A 23,516-nucleotide genomic window follows, 5' to 3' on the forward strand; every position below is an offset into this window, starting at 1 on the left:
TGTGAACTGCTTCCCTCTGTCCTCTACAAACAGGGCCCCTTTCCCAGTATTTGGTCTGAAGCGTGCTGGGCCTGTAATGCCCAGAGACAATGGCACACACAGTATCACTGCCCTTTTCAAGAGAGTGTCTTCTACATGCCTGGGAAGCTTCCTGCCGTCTCTAGTCCTCTCTTCATTCCGGAGCTCTTCAGGGACTGCACCCTGGACAGCACAGCTCTCGTCAGCCACAGTCCGAGCAAGAAGGAACCTCAGGGCCGCTCGGGTCACCCCTTGGAGCCCCCAAGGCTGGAGGCTGGCCAGGCTTCTGAGGTCTGTTAGGTGCAGATCCCGGTGGGAAGCCCAGCACTCCAGCTAGACTCATCCAGGCCAAGCAACGCACCAGGACCACGATGTGGAAGAAACGGCCCACCTGGCTCTGATGGAGACTGCAGGATCCCCGTACCTTTTCCAGGGGGCCCACGGGGAAGATGGGCTTCATGCTGTAAGCTAAGGCAGCCAGCACTGGGCCCGCAGATGGACTCCACCTGTCCTCATCAGAGGCGCTGTGGTTAGGAGCATACTCGCTTGTTTCAAATGACCATGGGGAGGCTACTTAGTCTGCCTGAGGCTCCATTTCCTAATCTGTAAGTGGGAGTGATCATAGTCCCTACACTCCATGTTGTTACGAAGATTATATGAGATAATATCTGGAGAACGAAACGGCAGCTCACTCCAATATTCTTGTCTGGAAAATTCCATGGACAGAGGAGGCTTGGAGGCTACAGTCCATGGGATCGCAAGAGTCAGACACGACTGAGAGACTAAACCATCTCCACCATGAGCTGATATCTGCAGTGTCCTAGCAAGGTACCTGGCATTTTAGAAGGGCTTGGGATACAAGGGCGTTATTGCTAAGCTGAATGACGAGAGCCTGAATTATAGAGGGATTTCTAGTCATTACAAGATGTACAGCAACCACCCTCTGCCCATAAAAGCTGTGTTAGTCTGAGTTGTTGAGCAAGGCTGAAGCCAAGCGGTGGGTCTGTGAGTGAAGCCCTGGCTCCTTGATCTGGGCTCCCGTCCAGAAAAGCTGTTCAGGAAGCAAGGGTGGTCTAAGCCTCAGCTGGTCTCGCCTGGTGGTGCCACATGGGACAAGCTCTTTAATCCTCCCAACCACCCTGAGAGAGGTATGTAATATCTCATTTTTCAGATGAGAAGATTGAGACCTAGAGATGTTGGATTTGCGACTGGTGGTCACCAAGTGAATATGCACCAGACCTGGGATTTGAACCTGTGATGTTCGACTTTTCAGAATATCTGTCTTTTCTGTGGTTATTTCTTGCCAGCACTCAGAACTTCTAAGTTTTAGGGAATCCCTTACTATGTGAGTTCAGTGGGAGGAAAGCTCCTTGCCCCTGTCAGTCAGAGTGAACAATGGGATCCATCTCCACTGTTCACCAGGCTTCCCTGGTGGCAAAAGAACTTGCCTACCTATGCAGGTAGATGTAAGAGACACGGGTTCGATCCCTGGGTCAGGAAGATTTTCTGGAGGAGGGCATGGCAACCCACTCCAATATTTTTGCCTGGAGAATCCCATGGATAGGGGAGGCTGGTGGGCTACAGTCCATAGGGTCACACAGAGTCAGACACAACTGAAGCGACTTAGCGCACATGCACCACTGTTCACCAAACACAAACTTCAAACCTTGCCCAAGGCTGCAAAGCCCTAAGAATAGGGCTGTGATGGTTCCATGACGGAGGCTGTGTCTGATCCTGCCTGGGGCTGTCTGTGTCCTGGCTTCCTGAGTCCCTAGCTCCCACCCCTTCTCTAAACCCATGCCTCAAGCTTTCTGCAGCTCTGCTGTCACAGGAATTGCAAAATTAGTGTGTTCAAGAATAAATTTCGAATTCAGCCCTCCTAAATCTTAATCATTTCCATCCAGTAAATGGTAACTCTTTTCTGCTGGTTGTTCAGGTCAAGAACTCTGGAGTCAACCTTGCCTTCTCTCTCTCTCTCTCATAGTCATATCCAACCCAGGGACAAATCATGTGAGCTTTAATCTTCAAATCATAGACCCAATCACTGTCCTTGCCACTGATGTGAGTCACTACCTTTCCTCACCTGGATTATTTCAGCAGCCTCTAACTGGCCCTGAACAATCTGCTCTCCACACAGAAGCCAGAGCGACCCTTTACAAGCACAGAGAAAACCGCATTGCACCTCCCTTAGTCTTTCAGGGGCTTCTGTCTCAGTTATCATAAAAGCCAGTGACTGGGCCCGTGTCTCCTCTTGGGTCCCCTCCCCTTCTATGCAAACATGTCATGCAGCCCTGCTTGGAAGGACTGGTTGCTCTAAAGTATAATCTTCAGCTTGCCTCAGCATCTTAAATATAATCATATTAAAGATTATATTTCTTTCCCTAGAATGACTAAGATTATCACTCGTTGGTGGCACATGTCCCTGGCTTCTTACTGCTGAACTGCTTCAAAATACTGTGCCCATGCTAGTTTGTTTTGGAGTCATCCAAAGGTGGGATGAGTATTTTTAAAAGATATTTCCAGGGGACTTCTTTAAACCTTTTCCTAAATAACATTCATTTTGTGTATCTCATGGGCTCTTTGGTATTGGCAGATGACTAAACCCAGAATTTCAGAAGGGATAGCCACTCCTGGGATCCTGGTGAGTGCCCCTGCTTGCCTATCCCAGACCATGGACAATGTGGTCTCAGGGCCTAAAAAGGTCTGCATGAGAGGATTGTTTTATGGGTCTCAGTGAAATCGGTGTCCTTTCTCAAGTTCAAGGCTAGTGCTTGTGCTTTGGATCTCATATCCTCAGATCCTCTCCTTTCTCAGGTACCTCTGCCTTGTCAAATAGGCTCCTTTCCTCCTTACCTTCAAACTCTACTCCTTGAAAAATTCAAATGTCAGGTTTTTAAGGAATCTTTCTTGATTATTTTCTCTCCTCCTAAACCTGTCCTAAGCTTGATTGAGATGGTCCTCCTACTCTCCCCTATAATATGAATGCATTCCCTCTGTTAGAGCATTTGTCATATTAAGTGGGTCAATCCCTGTTTGGGAGTAGAGATTTTATTTTGATTGCTATATACTTGAAGCTTACTAGAGCTTCTGGAAACAGAAGGTAAAAGTGCAATAAATGTCTGTGCAATATTATAACAATATTAATTATGTCATGAATCACAGGCAAATTTTCTAGTCCAGATTCCTCATTTTATAGAAAATACATGGAGAGCCAGAGAAGTTGAATAACTTGTATAAGATTTTACAATCATTCAGAGGAAGATAACAGACAACAGTCTTGGATCCTTGACTAATCAGAGGTCTCTGTTTATCCCATTAGGCCTTCTGACATTTTGTGCACCAACTGCACAGGGCATTTACCATATTTGCATAAAAAGGACACAATATATGACAAATCCCTTTTGTAATACCTAGAGTTTTCTTAGTGTATATGGTTTTGACAATGTTTTCATTGCTAGAAAAACTCCAAATCAAGATAAATTGACCCTAAACTGGGGCAGCCTGGCTTGATGGAGGGCACCGAGGTCTGAGAATGGGGTATTTATTTGACAGATAAAGAAGTTGTTAAGTAGATTAAAAGATGATCACCATACTCTGTCCTTAAGCCTCTGTCAATCTAGTTGGGGATGTAAATGCATTTCCACAAATAAACATTAAGACAGAATATAATAAATCAAAAGAGAGTTAAGAATAAGAACAATGGATGTACAGTGTGGAAGAAATTACTCAGGAATGTCAGGAAAGGTCCCGTAAAAGTTCCAGTGAGAACACAAAATGAGTGGAATTTTGACAGATGTGGATAAAGACCTTTCAGCTGGGAAGAGGAAACTTTAAGGCTAAAATATCTAGAGGAATTTATAAAGAATATCAATAAAAACATCCATCCATCCTTTATTTATTTACTTCTGGAATGGCAGATGGCAGAGTGAGGGGCAACTCTTTTCTCCCAAAAGGAACAAAATAGACAAACTTTCCAGAAATTGGGCAAGGGCATACAACAAATCAAGAAGCATTTATTCAAGAAAATATCACTGACCTTCAGGTAAGAACAGTGGGTCTGTAGTATTTCAGCCTAGGTCTTCGCCCATCTCCTTAAAGCTCCATCAGCATGGCAGGTCTCCCAGGCGGGACAAGCTGGGGTGGAGGGTGCATTAAAGCTCCATTTTTTCTGGGCATTGTTAGAAATAGCAATCTTAGTGGCAAAAAAACAGGAAAGATCAATACAGCTAGCCTGAGATTTTGGTTCTGGTTGGGACAAGCAACAGATTGGCAGACTAGCCAGAAATTTAACAGGGTGATAGGTCCATGGAATGACACAACCATAGTGTACCTAGACATATCCCTGATGGTTGGGAAGGCTGCAAGCAAGAGCAAGGCAGAATATATTCAGGGGAGACTAGAAAGAGCCTTGATGTTGTTCAGTTGCTAAGTTGTATCCGACTCTTTGCAACCCAATGGACTGTGGCACACCAGGCTTCCCTGTCCTTCACTGTCTCCGAGTTTGCTCAAACTCATGTCCATTGAGTCAGTGATGCCATCCAAACATCTCATCCTCTGTGACCTCCTTCTCCTCCTGCCCTCAATCTTCCCCAGCATCAGGGTCTTTTCCGTTGAGTTGTCTCTTCATATCAGGTGGCCAAAGTACTGGAACTTCAACTTCAGCAGCAATCCTTCCAATGTTGATTTCCTTTAGGATTGACTGGTTTGATCTTCTTGCTGTCCAAGGGGCTGTCAAGAATCTTCTCCAGAACCACAGTTCAAAAGAAAGAGCCTTATGTATCTGCATACATTCCTGGCTGAATGTGAGGCCTTGGACACAGGCAGCTCTCACTAACGAGGGCTCAAGGTAAAGTGAAAGCTACATGAGCTTGTAAGCTGCACACAATTTGAATTGTTCCACAGCCTACACACAGATCCACTGGCAAAGGATGGAAGACCTTACTGGCTAAAGAAGCCCAGGAAAGATTATCTTTGTAGAATTAGTCCAGACAAGACAAGTGAAAGTCGCTCAGTCATGTCTGACTCTTTGCAAACCCACAGGCTATAGTCCACGGAATATTCCAGGCTAGAATACTGGAGGGGGTAGCCTTTCCCTTCTCCAGGGGATCTTCCCAGCCCAGGGATCAAACCCAGGTCTCCTGTGTTGCAGGCGGATTCTTTACCAGCTGAGCCACAAAGGAAGCCTAAGAATACTGGAGTGGGTAGCCTATCCTTTCCCCAGTGGGTCTTCCCCACCCAGAAATAGAACAGGGATCTCCTGCATTGCTGGCGTATTCTTTACAAACTGAGCTATAAGGGAATTAGTCCAGGGAAATCACTAAACAAACAGAAAAATGGCAGTAGCAGCAATCACCACCTTCCTGGGTGGAGGAGATCAGATCAGAATCCAGAGTTGCTATGATATTATCTAAAATGTCCACTTTTCAATGTGTGTATATATATATGCAAAGAAACAGGACAATGGCTTAATTTCAGGAAAAAAATAAATAGTTAATAAACATCCCTGGCTTCCACCCACTAGCTGCCGGTAGTATCAGCCCTCAATTCCTAGGTCATGACAATCAACAATGTCTTCAGACATTGCCAAATGTGTCCTGGAGGCAGGGAAAAAATTACCCCCTTATTCAGAGCCACTACTCTAAAACTACAAGTAATCAACAGAATTTGCTATTGGCATCAGTTCAGTCGCTCAGTCGTGTCCGACTCTTTGAGACCCCATGGACTGCAGCACGCCAGGCCTCCCTGTCCATCGCTAACTCCCGGAGTTTACTCAAACTCATGTCCATTGAGCGGTGATGCCATCCAGCCATCTCATCCTCTGTCGTCCCCTTCTCCTCCTGCCTTCAATCTTTCCCAGCATCAGGGTCTTTTCAAATGAGTCAGTTCTTCCCACCAGGTGGCCAAAGTATTGGAGTTTCAGTATCAGCATCAGTCCTTCCAATGAATATTCAGGACTGATTTCCTTTAGCATTGACTGGTTTGACTTCCCTGCAGTCCAAGGGACTCTCAAGAGTCTTCTCCAACACCACAGTCCAAAAGCATCAGTTCTTCGGCACTCAGCTTTCTTTATAGTCCAACTCTCACATCCACACATGACTACTGAAAAAACCATAGCTTTGACTAGATGGACCTTTGTTGGCAAAGTAATGTCTCTGCTTTTAAAAATGCTGTCTAGGTTGGTCATAACTTTCCTTCCAAGGAGCAAGTGTCTTTTAATTCCATGGCTGCAGTCACGATCTGCAGTGATTTTGGAGCCCCCCAAAATAGAGTCTGTCACTGTTTCCACTGTTTCCCCATCTATCTGCCATGAAGTGGTGGGACCATGATGCCATGATCTTACTTTTCTAAATGCTGAGTTTTAAGACAACTTTTTCACTCTCCTCTTTCACTTTCATCAAGAGGCTCTTTAGTTCTTCTTCGCTTTCTGCCATAAGGGTGGTGTCATCTGCATATCTGAGGTTATTGATATTTCTCCCAGCAGTCTTGATTCCAGCTTGTGCTTCATCCACCCCAGAGTTTCTCATGATGTACTCTGCATATAAGTTAAATAAGCAGGGTGACAATATACAGCCTTGATGTACTCCTTTCCCTATTTGGAACCAGTCTGTTGTTCCATATCCAGTTCTAACTGTTGCTTCCTGACCTGCATACAGATTTCTCAAGAGGCAGGTCAGGTGGTCAGGTATTCCTATCTCTTTAAGAATTTTCCAGAGTTTGTTGTGGTCCACATAGTCAAAGGCTTTGGCATGGTCAATAAAGCAGAAGTAGATGGTTTTCTGGAACTTTCTTGCTTTTTCGATGATCCAATGGATGTTGATCCAATGGATGTTGGCAATATGATCTCTGGTTCCTCTGCCTTTTCTAAACCTAGTATTGGCATAAGGAAAGACATAGACCAAGAGACAAACTTGAGAATCCAGAAATAAAACTTTACATTTATGATCAGTTGATATATTGCAAAGGAGCCAAAGCAATTTAATAGGGAAAGGATAGTCTTTTCAACAAATACTACTGGGATAATTAGATACCAACATGCACAAATGAGACCTTTATCATATATAAGGAATTAATTTGAAATAAATCATACACCTAAATTTAAGAGCTAAAACGATAAAACTTTTAGGAGAAAACACAGGTCTAAAGTCTTTGTGACCTTGGATTACGCAAAAAAGGAAAATCCAGGAAAGAAAATATTGCTATATTACACTTTATCCAAATTAAAGTAGGTTGGATTCAAAATAGAGCATTAAAAAATAAAGACAAACCACAACCTTAGAGAAAATAGATCCAGTATAAAGAACCCACGCAACTCAATAAGAGAGTCCAGTTTTCAGAATGGGAAAAATATTTTGAATAGACATTTTACCAGACATCTGCACAGCTAGTAGCACAGACTCAACATCATTATTCATTAGGAAAATGCCAATGAATGCTGTATTCAGATACAATTTCACACCCACTAGAATGGCTGTAACAGACAATAACAAATGTTGGTGGGGATGAGGAGAAACTGGTACTCTTGCCCTTATACATTACTGGTGGGTATGTAAAAACAGCCACTTTGAAAGACAGTATGGTTATTTCTTTAAAAGTTATAGATAACTTTGCCATGTTATCTAGCATTTCCAACCCCTGAGTATATACACAAGAGGAATGAAAACAAATGTCCACATGAAAACTTGTCTGCAAGGTTCATAACAGCACTGTTTACAATAGCCAAAACGTAGAAACCAAAATGTCTATTAATTGATGAATGGATAAACAAAATATGGAATATCCATATAAATCAAATGTTTTCAGCAATAAAAAGAACAAACTCTTGATACTTTGCTACAGCATAACTATAGCTTGAAAACCCTATGTCAGATTAAAGAAGCCAACTGCAAAAGACAACACAAAATGCCCAGAAAAGGCAAATCTATAAAGACCAGGGCTTCCCTGATGGCTCAGATGGTAAAGGATCAGCCTGTGATGCAGGAGGACCCAGGTTCAATCCCCGGTTTGGGAAGATCCCCTGGAGAAAATGGCAACCCATTCCAGTATTCTTGCTTGGAGAATTCCATGGACAGAGGAGCCTGGAAGGCTACTGTCCATGGGGTCATAAAGAGTCCAACACAACTGAGAGACTTAGCAAGCAAACATAAAGACCAAAGGCAGATTAATGATTCTCAAGGGCTGAGGTAGGAGCAGAAGCTGGCTGCAAATGGGCATGGAGGACCCTTTGTGGATTGTGGGAGGGTTGTACAACTCTATAAGTTTACTGAATATCACCAACCTTCCCATTTAAAATGGGAAAGCTTTATTTTGTGTAAATCATACCTCAATAAAGCTGTTAATTTTTAAAAAGTTAAACAAGCAAATGGCAAACAGTAATTCTCTTATATCCTTGCCACAAAAAGATAACTGCTGTTAACTTTCAGTTTTTTTTCATCTGTGTGTTTTAACAAAATGTTCTACCATACAGTTTTAAAGCTGATTGGTTCACATATATTAATATATTTGTGTGTCATTAATAACAAAACTTCATGGAACACGTTGTGAAATGATACATGATGAAATTGAAAAACCACTTTGGGGATCATCCAATGCCTTAATTTTATCCCCTTTTGGTTTCATTTCATTACATATAAAACAAGAAAATAAAGAAAATAGGAACTAGTTTTCTTGGTTCTTTGCTACCCTGAACCTCTTTATTAAATTTTTTCTACTTCTTTTGGAATTATTACTCCAATCTGTTGCTAATGAACATAATTAAAAAGTAGCAACTAACATGGCAAGCTTATTTCAGCCTGGATACATGAATTTTTCATATTTAATTCTCCTAAAAAAATCTGTATTATCTTCCTTTTACAGATAAAAAATTAAGATTTTCTTAAGGTTAAGAAATTGAAATTCTCTTGAGGGAAGGAGAGAATGGGGAATTATTGCTCAATGGTTAGAGATTGTTTGGAGTGATGAAAAGGTTTTGGAGATAGATACTGGTGATGGTTGAACAACACTGTCAATGTAATTATTAACGCTACTGGGTTATACACAAATACGGCTAAAGTGGCAAACTTTATAAATTATATTTAATTACAAAAAAATTTTTTTAAGACATTCGTTAGTTCAGCCAACAGGACCCTTTTTTTTTAAAACAGCCTTAATGAGGTACAACTGGCATAACATGCTGTTAATTGAAGCTGTATATGCTATGATATGGGGCTTCCCTGGTGGCTCAGAGGTTAAAGCGTCTGCCTGCAGTGCAGGAGACCTGGGTTCAATCCCTGAGTCAGGAAGATACCCTGGAGAAGGAAATGGCAACCCACTCCAGCATTCTTGCCTGGAGAATCCCATGGAGGGAGGAGCCTGGCAGGCTACAGTCCATGGGGTCGCAAAGAGTCAGACATGACTGAGTGACTTCACTTCACTTCACTTCTTCATGCTATGATATATGCATACACTCTATAATGATTACTCAAGTCCCGAAGGCCTGTTTTTGCTCAAGAATCACTTAAGAAGAGTCAGGTAACAGAAAGAGATCCAGTGATTATATAATTTTTAAGCTTGATGGTCTCAGAGGTTGGACTAGACTAGATAAAACAGTCACACAGGCCTATAGCTTGTTTTCTTAAAATTAGATGGCATGAAAATCTCATCTGGCAAGCTCTTCATCTTTCTATAACACTGAGGAATATTAAAATTAGCTGAACCAAAAGAAATACTCTCTGAATGTTCCCACAGTCTCCCAACTGAAAGTCCAAGTTGTTCTACAAACAGGAAGACTGAACTGTGGTGTCATCAGTGGGTACAAATGAAGGATAAACAGACTTTTCACTTAAAGAACATCTTTATTTAATCTTTAATATACAATATTACCTTTAATTTATAAAAATTACGTATGGAGGAGGACATAACTGGAAGTCAGTTCAGGAGTGGCTGGTGGGTACTGATTTAGGAGGTTATACTTGCCCCACGTGTTAGTTTAGGGAAAAATTATACCAGTGAATTTGAGACCAGTAAGATTGAGAAATGGCATTTCAACTTATGAATCCAGTATTAAAACTGGGGATGCTTTATTCAACTTATCCAACAAAAACTAATTTCTAAATTTTCTAAAAAATAACTTTTCCCAAGAGGTGAGCTTATCTCCATGGATTTTTCTGGTATATAATTTGCAGTAGAAGTCTGTAGCTTTCCAATAGCTGCAACACATTTTTATTTAAAATCTTCTGCATATGTATGTGGGTGTACATGTCTGTGTACTCACACTGATTCACACTGAGCTGAAGCCATCTGTATTGCATGCTGAACTCAGAAAGGTAATTCATTTATGGTGTGTGTCCCCCTGCCATTCTGAGTACAGGCTTCCCATCTTCTAGCATTTCCAAGTATAGTGAAAAATTTGGTAAACTTCTTTGTGAAAAAAGCTATCCTCAGGAAGCTTGGTGCACTGCAATGTACATACATACTAGCCATGTGGTATTGTGTAATTTCATGAGTTCTGCTGGGCTCAAAGTTTAAAGTGGATTAGTTGTTAAACAGTTAAAAGGCTGAGGATGCTTTAATTTAAATATGATGCACACTGACATTCTGAAATACTATTGACCTGAAAAAGATTGAGCAAGTGCAAGAAGAGGAAGGGAACTCTTCTTTTGGACACATCTTTTTCTCTGCATTCCTCAGATTTAGGCTGTTGTAGAGGTAACAAGGGCAATGGTATCTTTCTGCAGTCTAAAAAAAGGAATAGTGGTTGCCACATGGCAACTGAGGCACATAACCCATTTTCTGTTGCTTAAAATTTTTTCAGGAGATTGACTTCTGTAGCACAAAGGTCAGAAATATAATTTCACATTCTTGTCATAGGGCCCTAAGAGTATTCAAGTGGAGGAATTTTTGCAGCTCCAGCCATCCAGAGTCCTGGTCCAAAGGTTAATGGGCAGGCAGAACCTGAAGCAAATATACTAGTTTTGATACCACAGAGACCCTTTCTTTTACATGGAGACTCTGGAATTGTGGCACTAAATGACAAGAAAGGATAAGGGCTAACAGCATACCCCAAAAACAAACAAAATGCCTCTTTCAAGATAGTTGTACCATACTGAAACCTGAATAGCCTCCAGAGTATAGCTATTTTCAAGACAACAAATATATAGCTTTAGGTTACACAAATACATATGATCGTACATACATGACTTTTTTTTTGCTTTAAAAATGAATTATGTATTCAAAACACAGATAAAAGATGCATATCAAAGATTATAGGGTCTTACACAAATTAAAATTGGGATCAAGGGTTAACGACTATGATCCATGGGCCAAATCTAGTCCTCCATGTTGCAGAAAATAAAAGTTTTATTGGAAAACAGCCACCGATACCCCTTCCTTTGCATGCTGTCTACACTTGCTTTGATGGCTTAACAGCAGGACTGAGTAGCAGAGAGAGACTGTACGGCTCACAAAGCCTGAAACATTCACGTCTGGCTCTCTGGAGGACAGCTTGCTGATCCACAGATCACAGAGAACATGGCCTGAATGAGCTGAAGGAACAGAAAACCATATTCATCAATGTTCCGGAACCAAGTACATTAAAATATCTCCAGATCATATTTGGTTACTCAAATATTCTGCTTAGAATTTGTGCAGCCAAAACCAGTTAACAATGGTGTTCACTAACAGAAACAATACTAAAAATCTTTCTATGTATCATTGTATTTATGTATCTATCTACCTAAAGAGTAGATTAAGATATGAGCTAGCCAATCTGAGTGTAAGGAAACCTAAAGAAAAATAAGAACTCAAAATACCATTACTAGGAACTGTTATTAGGAACTTAGAAATATTTCAGTATATTATTCTTTTATATTTAACAGCATGAGACCATTACTGGAACCACAGAGCAGAGCATAAACAATTTACAACTAACTGCAAATTTTACCCATTTAATTATGTGACAATTTTTTGAATATAAAATAACCAGCATTTCTATAAAACATTAACTTTTAATTATGCAATTAAAGTGATAATAGCAAAATAAGAATTTTTTTATTTCTAAAGTAGATATTTTAGTCAAAGTTGCATCAGAAATCAAGTATTTCTTTTGACATTTTTCAAGAGACTTGTTATTAACTACAATTATAGCTGTTAGTATTATATAGTAGCACATTGTTTAAAATATATTATAAACCATTTCTTTTCTTCTTTAATTTAAAGGAAATATAAAATTAAGGATTTTGTAACATGAATCATACTGAAAAACACTTAGAACGGTATGAACAACTCTTATACAGAAAATGCCACTGGAATCACAAAGTGTTCTAACACTTGAAAGTGCCGAGCACAACGCTTGGCACACATCAGGTATGCTGTGCTTCTTCACTCACTCACTCACTCACTCACTCACTCACTCACTCATAAGGAATCCACGCCTAAGGAGAAACTACAAGGGCAAGCACAACAAATTTTACCAACAAATTTGAAGTTTTGACAAAGACTTTGGCAATGGAGAATGGGAGAGGAGACGTTAATGATCAAAATTTCAAACTGCTTGGTTAAAATCTACCAACTGAAGCCCTGGGCTGTCCTAGAGAACATCACAGAGAATCAGGGCCAATATCCCACAACAGGAATATATTCCTTCAATATCCAGGTTTTGCTTTTACACACAAACATCTGCTCAAAGACAAGGATAAGTCGGTGTCAGACATAAGACAGCACATCTCTACAACCCACCAGAAAGTAAGAATCCTGTGGCTGGGTACCTATTTTTCTACACTGAGACTTCTTTTCAGTTGGGACCACATTCTCTTGGTTTTAACAGCTTAATACTGGTTTGAACTAAAAACGTGATTCTAAGATTCTAAAAGAAAGAAAAATAAATATAGAAGGTGGAAGGGTGTTCAACATCTATTTTTTTCTCTTGTATACCAAATGATCTACTCTGCACATTTGTGCCAAAGGCACAAAGTAATGTGTCTGCTTTTGAGGAGGCACCTGGAAAGGAGCATTTCTAGGCTCTTTGCAGAAGATCTTAAAAATGTAACGAATGTTTAACCTGAGTCATAAGGGCTACAAAATGCAAAGGACTGTAAAGGACAGAAAAAAGTAAAGAATACTTTCAGAAACTAGCAGAATATGGGGATAATATAGGATAAGGATTGATCTTGGAGAAAAGAAATTTTTAAATCCTTAACAAAAATAAAACATGACATTGGCAACTCGTAGCTGACTTAAATGTAATTGCCTTTGGTATTCAGAGAAGAAAAAAAAGAAAAAGGAAGCACTGTCATAAGCTCTAGTCTTCTCACCGTCACAAGGGAGAGAGGAGATGATGAAGACTCTTCCTTCGTCCCTCTCAAGAGTCTTTGCTTGGACCAGAACTAGCCATGCTCATGCCCTCTCTGTCTTCTCTTGAGCTCCACAAATACAAACAGAGCACTTGGTGTGGGGGTTTTGTCTTTTCATTTCTTGAGAAGTTCCTGGGGAACCAAGAAGGTTCCTTTACTCTGCATTCTTCTAAACGAAGTGAGCAAGTGTTCACTGCCATCTACAAAGCTGTTCTGGGTCTTTTGCCAAGTCAAGTTTTTCATTTTTTTTAAGTGACTCATAAGTGGGCTTGTGCTATTTTTAGGAGCAAAGCTAATGTTTTTTGAGAACTAAACACTTTCCCTTTCTCTTCTAAAGTTAGTCATCTATGCTTTTCATTTAAAATTTTTAGTTTTTCAACTAGCAAAAGATATTATAATTTCAATATATGTACTAAAATTTAAGTCTCCTAAAGATTTAAATAAAGCAACTGGCTCTACATCCTTACTTTCTATGTATACTGAAAATCTTGAGATGGTTATCATTTATGGATCATCTTCTGAACTATGTGAACTGTATGACTATTTGTGGCATAAGATGAACACCCTTAAAATATTTAATCATATTCATTTACTAAATCTTTCTCCAATGTAAATCTACCACATGCTAATAAAACAATAAAAAAAAACTATCAAAATAAGACAACAAACCTTCAGAACTCTAAAGTGGGCTTCCTACGCATTGTTTTATGAAATCTTCAAATTCATAGTAAATATCAGACTAATAATACTACTCCTAACTATTACTGCCAATGGAAGCTGTTTGTATTAAGTGTAAAGAAGAAAAAGCATCTTGCACTGTGACATAAATTTAAGGGTCAGAAAATTTATAAGTCTTATTTATCTTTTAGTTCCTGATAAAATTTGTTATTCCCCCACAATATAAAGAAATACTGTAAAATCTATTGATGGTAAGAGAAAGCCCCTTAGATATATTTCAAATTTAGTGTAATATAATTAAATTATACCACATTTTAATTACTAAATATTATTTTGAAACTACTCTGATTAATTCTTTGGGTTTATATAAATATCCTTAGAGAAAAAAAGTTGAATTTATTTTTTACATAAAATGGTTAGGAAAAGCTCACTCATCTGATGGGATAACAAAGGATCCCCTATCCCAAAAACAGTTAAGGAAGTTTCACTACATATTATTTTTTATTTAACAAATTGTGAAGGTAATCTGGCTCATCAAGGTAAATTCAGAGCGGCACACAGTGCAGTGAATTTTGCCAAGCCACACAAAGAGCTGAAAATTGAGGAAGTCTACTAAGGTCAAAGTAAACGAAATTTACTTGGTAGATTTGCTGGTTTGAAAAAATAATCTCCTACCAACAAAACCAAGGCTTTCTCTTAGAACAGGTTTCAAGGCAACAAACTGCAGCATTTTCCCCACTTTTTGTCATGCTACCAACACGAGACTGAACAACATGCACGGAATTCCAAACCCAGGCTCGTAAGTAGTGGTGATGATAAATAGTAGTTTCAATGATTCCATATGGAGACAAAGACTTGAAGAGTATTCTTCGTGAATCATGTCCCCAGAGAAATCAAATTTAACCAAGAAATTTCAATGGACTAGACTGCGACTTGAAATGGCTGCCAGTCTGCATCTAATGGTAACTTGAAAATTCAGAGAGGGATAGGCATTCTGTTTCTTTTTCGAGTCTTCCTGCGGCCGATGCAGTTACATTGTTTTTTTGCTCTTATTTTAATTCATTCCATTATTAAAAATGGAGGGGAAAAGAGGACAAACAATGTGTAAATATTGTGACGTGAGAGCTGCTCCACTTTGGGAGGAAACAAATGTGTAATTGGTTCCAAAGGCCATCTCCAACTCCTGCAAGGTGCTCCACATTCTGGGCTTATTCTTAGGAAGTATAGCCTCCAGATTCCAGGACTCTAGAAACAACAGCAACAGGCATAATTTCTCAAGTGACCATCTCATTAAGAATCAAAACACATCAGGTCTCTGTCCTACATACACCAGAATATGTTTTGGTCAGGTATAAAATGGAATCATTTCAAAGTTGAAATATCTACAAGTTGAAAAGTCTTGCAGGGAATAGTCATGTTTCACCCTGCCATGTTGACTTAAGAGGTCCAGGTTTTCAAAAGGCCCCTCTCCAGACTAATTTCTGTAGTGGTCCATGTAAACAAAACACAGGTGAGAATGGTCTTTCTGAAGCTTCATTCATCGAACAGCAGGATTTCTTGAAAGTGTGGTGTTGGCTAAATGTAACACGGGCAGAGGGTGAGCCTCTGTATTAAATACCCAGTGGTCTAAAGGTAAAAGGTCATCACCGGAGAACAGCAGATACAAATACCTGAAAATTAAAAAAAAAAAAAAAAAATGAGTTTCAACTAGAATTCAACAAGAAGATCACGTGATCTCAGTTATAATGGGAGAGGACACCAATAACCTATTTCGAGCAACTTTGATAAAAAACACACCAGAAAGTGAACCTAAGTCATTCAAATGATTAAAAACACAAAATCAATGTATTCCAGAAAAGTGCATAATAAAATCCAGTAAGATGAACAACTAGACCTCTGAAAGAAGGCAGTTAAAAAGCAAATTCCACATACCTGTCTGAAGCACATAAAACAATAATGCTGTAAAATGGCATAAAACAAACCAATCCATGATTTTTTAGAGACACTCTTTTAAAATTCAGATATAATATCAATCATACGTTTTGGCAACTTACAGAGATCACAGTGTAACTACAAATTAATGTGTGTGTGTGTGTTCGTGTGTTAGGCACTCAGTCTTGTCTGACTCATTGGGACCTCATGGACTGTAGCCTGACAGACTCCTTTGTCCATGGGATTTCCTAGGCAAGGATACTGGAGTGGGTTGCCACTCCCTTCTCCAAGGAATCTTCCCAACCCAGGGATCAAATCTGGATCTTCTGCATTGCAAGCATCTACATTTATTAACAAACACTAAGGGAAATAAGTAAGGCATGTTATCTGGGCACAGCAATGACTTTATATACTCCTAATACACGAGTTTTTATAGTTCTTGGAGAAGATACTGCAAACTGTTCAAAAAAGTTCTAGAAACATTATGGATTTACAGGAGGGTTAATCATTCATTAGTCTCTCTTAATAGGTAATAGCTTTGTTTATATGAAGACATATATATTTACACCTCTCCATGAACACTGCAGGGCACAGGGGGAACTTAGAAATTTAAAACAGTTTATACAATGATTCTTACCATTATAGGTAAAAATATCATATGTATATCACATTACATAATTGGGCAAATTCCAATATGAATTCTATTAGGCGGTTATCAAAGTGAGCATAAAACAACTATACAGAGTTGGCAATCTGGGTTATAACTCTTGATCTTAGCAGTAAGTAGCTGGGCTTTACTTAAGGCTTTGGTGAAGAATTCCTTTACAGTATTTTAGCTAAACTCTCTTTATCTTAAAAATAGGCACATTAACATCTTTTCATTTTACTGTCATAGTTCTGGACGACAGAACCATATAGCACTGAGGTAAATGGAGGCTGCTTATCAACTGTGTAACTGGTAAAGCTGGAATGGAGAGTAACAGGGCCTCGAGTTTCACTCTTTGATCCCAGACCTTGAGATCTGCTTGACCGACTTATTCACCAGGTAACAGGCAGAGAAGCTGGAACTGAAAAAGGCTTGGATGGACACAGCAAGAGACTCTGCTGGGTCTGCTTACTGTATGGAGATGAGAAGCACAAGCTGTATTTTGGGCACAAACATGTCCAGGAGAGAGCTATGTTCTGTGCAGTTCCACGTCTTTTGGCTAAATGTGGGCTAATGTAGCAGGCTCACTCTAATTGCAACACTTCTTGGGAGAGGAGTAGGTAAAGAAATAAAGAGAAAATGCAGTTTCTTGTAAAATGATTTCTTTACATTGTAAAGTGCTATAGAAGTACCTTATGTAAATACACAAGTTATGTGAAAGCTTTAGATAACAGAAAGTGGTATTTTATTTTTAAACAATCATGAAACAATCTTAATAAAACTGTAGTGGGTTGAGTCGCCTCCCTATTCCCCAACTCATGTCCATCTGGTGCCTCAGAATGTCACTTTATTTGGAAACAGGGTCTCTGGTAGATAATCCGCTAAGGATCTCAAGAGGAAACCATCCTTGATTTAGGGTGGGCCCTAAAACCAATGGCTTCTATCTTTACAAGAGAAAGGAGAGCAAGTGATCTGGACCCAGAGACATGAAAATCATGTAAAGGCAGAGGCAAAGACTCAAGTTAAGCTCCCACCATCCAAGAACACCTTCAGAGGAAAATTATTTCTGATTTCTGGCCTGCAGAGCTGTGAGAGAATAAACTTCTGTAATGCCACAAAGTTTGTGGTGATTTGTTACTGTAGCTCTAGGAAATTAATACAACTTTCATGCCAAGCTTCCAGAGGATTCCTCTGGACCTTAAGCAGGGGTTTGGACGAACTACTTGGAGAGTCAAATAGGCCCTAGACAGCAGGAGCTAGACTACAGATATATATTTAAAAATTTACAGCAAAACAAATGTTTGAAATTAAAGTAAAATAGCTAAACAACACATGTCAAGGCCATGGTACATTATTACTGACAGAGATTTTTAACTTGGATTTTAAATACAGAACAACTGGAGAAGTGTGATCTTTGCTATGAAAGTTGAGAAAAGTCTAATTCAAATTAGCTATCAGACTACTAGATACTTTCTCTCCTAGTAAGGATTTTTTATGACTACAGTTCAAAGTTGAAGATAACAGATGACAAACGGCATTGCCAAAGGCCGTAAGTATATAAAAAGGTGCTATTAAGTACCTCAGTTTTACTGGATGTCTTGCTCACTTTTTAGAACTATTTTAAAATGCTGTTCACCTATGTCTCTTTTATCTTTCTTTTATCCAGAAAGACAAGACATTCAGAGGAGGTGATGGTACGAGAAGTAATCTCAACTAAGTGTTGGTAGTACTCTCCAAACAGGAAAGTTTTACAGTCAAATAGGAAAGAACAGTCAACCAAATCTGAGAAGAAAATTTAAGTGTCTATGGAGAAATGCTAAGGCTAAAAAAGAACCAACTGCCAAGCTAATGTGTTCTTTACTTAATTCTTTATGTTTATCAAATGAGCCTTGCTGACTTGTTTACTCTTTTCCACCACTACCAGGGGCAGTGTTCAGGGTATTATGGATAGGTGCTACAACCCTAAAGGCTTGCATTAGGGACTACAGCTAACTCACAAGAAAACCTCAGACTCTGAAAAATAATTTACTTAAATCTTCCATTTCATTCATACTCCTAATGTTTAAATAATGTCTTAGGATGGATAAATTGAAGACACGCAGTAGAAATTATATTCTGAAAGATGATACATTAAAATATACAACTATTAACCTCCCCAAAAGGTCTGCCCCTCTCTGCCTTTCTTAAATCTTAAAGTTGTTTCCTGGTGGGAAAGGGTGGGGAAGAAAATAACATTGAAACAAACATGGCAGTATTGTGGATTCAAATCCATTTTTTGAAAGATAAACTGGAAGTGGAACATTTGTGACCTTGAGACACAAAGGGCCTGAGAAAAATTCATCTTCCTCTCCTTCAGGGGTCAAATAATTTAGGGTGACTTTCCCATAGGTCAGAGGACACTGAAACTACATAAACAGTTGGGATTATTTCGTATAACAAAAAGCCCAATAGTTGTGAGTTGGTTATATGGGAAGAGGAATTGGAAAGGATAGGAACGCTAATTTGCTCATGTCAATCACAGGAAGCAAGACTTTGTCTAAATCATATCAAGAAATAGGGGTTAGGTATTAAAAAAAAAAAGCCCAGAGGTAGATGGTAATCTTGGTTAAAGAGTAATGAAAGAATATTAATTTTTTTCCTGGTGCCAAAAGGCCTTATCCCCTTTTCCCTTTTCTTAGGACACTGCCTTGAGAAAACTTGCAACTATCCCTTTGATACATATGTAAATCTTTTTTTAAATCTTCATAAACCTCTTGCCAGTGTTACAATCCAGGAATGTTTTTCTTAAAAGGCCTGGGAGCCATAACTCTGAAATATAAACATCAAGGAAGACAGCACCCCAATCTCTCTGTCACTGTGAGGTTAGCTTAGGTGACTTCCTCTAAGCTCTAATTAACCCCTTGTCATAAATATAGAAGTATTATTTTTCCTTTGGATAAAGAGAATTAACACACATGGCCTCCCCAGTTACCTTATGAATTCAGAATGAACTATGTAAAGCAAATGGTGCTGTCAAGAAACTATCCGTTTCTCATCACTGCCTTTGTACCTTTGTCAAAAATATGTCTTCCCACCACCTCCTAGATCCTCTGTTTCAAATATTTGTCCACCAATTGTTATTGTCTATTACACCAATGGATTCTGTCTATTGATCTATTTGTCTATTGTCTGTCTATTACACACAATGGATTTTGTATTGTCTATTACACCAATCAGAACCACTGTTCTGATTATGATAGCTTTATAGTAAGTCTTGAAATCAGGCAGTATTAGGCTTTCAGCTTTACTTTTTTTGAAACTTGCTTTGGTTATTCTATGTTCTTTGTATTTCCATATGAAATTTAGAAACAGCTTATTAATTTCTACCCAAAAGAACTTCCAGAAATTTTTATTGGGATTATGTAACTACAGAATAATTGAGGGAGAATTGACAACACTGAATTCTCAGAACCATAAAGTGAATCTCTCCATTTATTTAGATCTTTAATTTCTCTCAGCAATGATTTTTAGTTTTCAGTGTACAGGTCTTTAATGTGTTTTGGCAAGATTTATCCCTAAAATTTCATATCATTTCATATGCTATTATAAGGGGCAATTTTTTCAGTTTCAATTTCTTGATTGCTCACTGCTAGTATATATAATTGATTTTAATATATTAATCTTCTGTCCACAACCCTGCTAAATTAACTTACTAATTTTAGTAACTTTTTGAGAAACTCCAATAGATTTTCAAAGATGACAATTATCCTCTACAAAAAAATTTTCTTTTGTCTGGCTGCAGACCTCCATTACAAGGCTAAGTAGAAGTGAAGAGAACAGACATCCTTGTCTTGTTCCTAATCTTAGGAGGATCTTAGTTCTTCAGTATGGTGCTAACTATACATTCTTCATACATGCCATTTATCAAGTTAAGAAAGTTCCTTTTGGTTTTTTGTTTGCTAAGAGTTTTATCAGGAATGGATATTGGATTTTGTCAAGTGATTTTTCTGTCTATTGAGGTAAGCATATAGTTTTTGTTTTATAGTTCATTGACTGATCTTCAAATGTTAAATCAAGCCTCCATACTTGGAATAAACCCACTTGGGTCATGATGTAGTAACTAATATGTTGTTAGACTTGATTTGCTAAAATCTTACTTAGCTATTTTATAGTTAACTAAGTTCATGAGGGATATTAGTCTTGCTTACAAGGAGGACTCTCTGTCATTGTTATATTTGCTGCTTTTTGCCTAACTTGTCTTTTCCCTCTGGCTGCTTTTAAGATTTTTTTCTTTATCACTATTTTTGAGCAATGTGATTACAATGTGCCTTGGGTGGAGCATTTTTTATGTTCCTTTTCCTTGAAGTTTAGTCTGTGCGTATAGTATTTGCAAAAAGTTTGAAAAGATTGGGATCAGTTTTTCATCCATATCGCTGTCCTCTTCTCCAGAGACTCCACTTTCACATATTTTAAACCACGTGCAGTTGTTACACAGCTCACAATGCTCTCTTCATTTTCATAAGATTCTTTCTTTTGTTGTTGTTCTTGTTTCATTTTGATTTCTATTCCTATGTTTTCAAGTTCACTAACCTTTTTTCCCTGCAATGTCTAATGTGCTATTAATCCTATTTGGTATATTTATTTTCCAATCCAGACATCATAGTTTTCATTTCTGGAAGTTTGATATGGGTTTTAACATCTTCCACATCTATACTTAATGTTTTGAATACACAGAATACAGTTATAATAACTGTTTTGATATTATCTGCTAATTCTAACATGTCTATGAGTTCCAAGTTAATTTCAATTGATAACCGTGTTTGTTCCTGGATAGTTTTCTGTTACTATAAAACTTAAGTTTTGCTCAGGAATATCATTAAGTTACTTGGAAACAGTTTGATCCTTTCAGGTCTTGTTTTTATGATTTGTTATATAGATCCAAAGCTGTAGATTATTCCCCTCTACTGAGGCACAAACTGGATTTAGAAAAGGTAGAGGAACCAGAGATCAAATTGCCAACACACACAGGATCATAGAAAAAGCAAAGGAATTCCAAAAACCATCTACTTCTACTTCACTATGCTAAAGCCTTTGACTGGGTGGATCACAACAAACTGTGGAATATTCTTAATGAGATAGGAATACCAGACTGTATAACCAGCCTCCTGAGAAACCTGTATGCAGGACAAGAAGCAACACTTAGAACTGGACATGGAAAAACAGACTGGTTCAAAATTGGTAAAGGAGTACGTCAACGCTGTATACCGTCACTCTGCTTATTTAACTTATATGTAGAGTACATCATGCGAAATGCTGGGCTGAATGAATCACAAGCTGCTATCAAGATTGCCGGGAGAAATTTCAACAATCTCAGATATGCAGATGATACAACTTTAATGGCAGAAAGTGAAGAGGAACTAAGAGCCTCTTGATGAAAAGTGAAAGAGGAGAGTGAAAAAGCTGGCTTAAAACTCAACATTCAAAAACTATGATCATGGCATTTGGTCCTATCACTTCATGGCAAACAGATGGGGAAAACATGGAAAGTGTCAGATTTCATTTTCTTGGGCTTCAAAATCACTGTGGACAGTGACTGCAGCCATGAAATTAAAAGACACATGCTCCTTGAAAGAATAGCTATGACAAACCTAGACAGTGTATTAAAAAGCAAAGACATCACTTTGCCGACAAAAGTCCATATGGTCAAATATGGATTTTTGGTTTTTCCAGTAGTCATGTATGTATGGATGTGAGAATTGGACCATAAAAAAGGCTGAGAGCCAAAGAATTAATGCTTTCGAACTGTGGTGCTGGAGAAGACTCTTGAGAGTTCCCTGGACAGCAAGGAGATCAAACCAGTCAATCCTAAAGGAAATCAACCCAGAATATTGATACTGGAAGGATTGATGCTGAAGCTGAAGCTCCAATACTTTGGTCACCTGATGCGAAGAGGTGACTCACTGGAAAAGACCCTGATGGTGGGAAAGATTGAGGGCAAGAGGAGAAGGGGGTGACAGAGGATGAGATGGTTGGATGGCATCACCAACTCAATGGACATGAGCTTGAGCAAACTTCGGGAGATAGTGAAGGACAGGGAAGCCTGGCGTGCTGCAGTTCATGTGGTCACAAAGAGTCAGACACGACTAAGTGACTGAACAAGAATAACTGAGGTGGGACTTTCTTGAGTAATCGATTTGGTGTCCCATAAATTAGGAGCCTTTCCAATCAGGCTACTGAAACCAGACACGATTCCTGGTCCTGTGTGATCACCACAAACTGTTCCCTTTAATCCCTTACAGATGACTCTCTCCCTCAATTCATGTAGTTTCTTCATCCTGCTGAACACTACAGACCCTTGGGATCTCTGTACAGCTCCTCCCTCTCTGGTACTTTCCTGTGAACACTAGCTATCATAGTTTCCTTGGACTCACAGCTCCATCTCCTCAAGGAGTCTGCTGCACTCTGCCTCAGGAGTCCCCCTTCCTGCGCAGTAGACTGGAAACACTATCATCAGACAGCAAGCTGGGACAAACACCAGGCTCACCTGGCTTGTGTCCCATCTCTCAGAGATCTCAGTCCTTCACTGCCTTTTGTCCAGTGTTTTGAAAACCACTGTTTCATACATAGTTTATCTGCTTGTTTCAAGGGGAAGGGTAAATATGACCCTTGTTATCTCACCTTGGAGGAAATAGAAGTCCTACTCTTCCGTTTTTAAATACTTTGTTAAATGATTTGCTGAACACCATGCAATTATGCTCATAGAATACCTTATGCTCTGTTATTAACCCAATTTAAAAAGATCATTAGAGTTTATCCAGCAAAAACTTGTTGTTAGGAACACTTTCTGTCTCTTCATGATCACTGATTCTTCTCTAAAGACTTCATACTCTGACCTTCTAGAATTTTGTGAAAATGGACATTAAGTTCATCTATCTTCA

At 38.9% G+C, this 23,516-nt stretch overlaps 1 protein-coding gene across 1 annotated transcript in view; it reads right to left on the reverse strand.

Moving 5' to 3' along the window:
• Positions 1–9,828: 9,828 nt before the first annotated feature.
• The window catches only part of MAN1A2 (mannosidase alpha class 1A member 2), a 156,295-nt gene continuing 142,607 nt past the window's right edge, over positions 9,829–23,516 (reverse strand). Inside the window, exon 13 of the mRNA XM_043875727.1 lies at positions 9,829–15,691. Coding sequence (XP_043731662.1) covers positions 15,559–15,691 — 133 coding nt within the window. The 3' untranslated portion in view covers positions 9,829–15,558. The remainder of the gene's footprint in view (positions 15,692–23,516) is intronic.

This window comes from Cervus elaphus, chromosome 20, assembly GCF_910594005.1.
Source record: "Cervus elaphus chromosome 20, mCerEla1.1, whole genome shotgun sequence".
In the NCBI taxonomy this organism is placed as follows: Eukaryota; Metazoa; Chordata; class Mammalia; order Artiodactyla; family Cervidae; genus Cervus; species Cervus elaphus.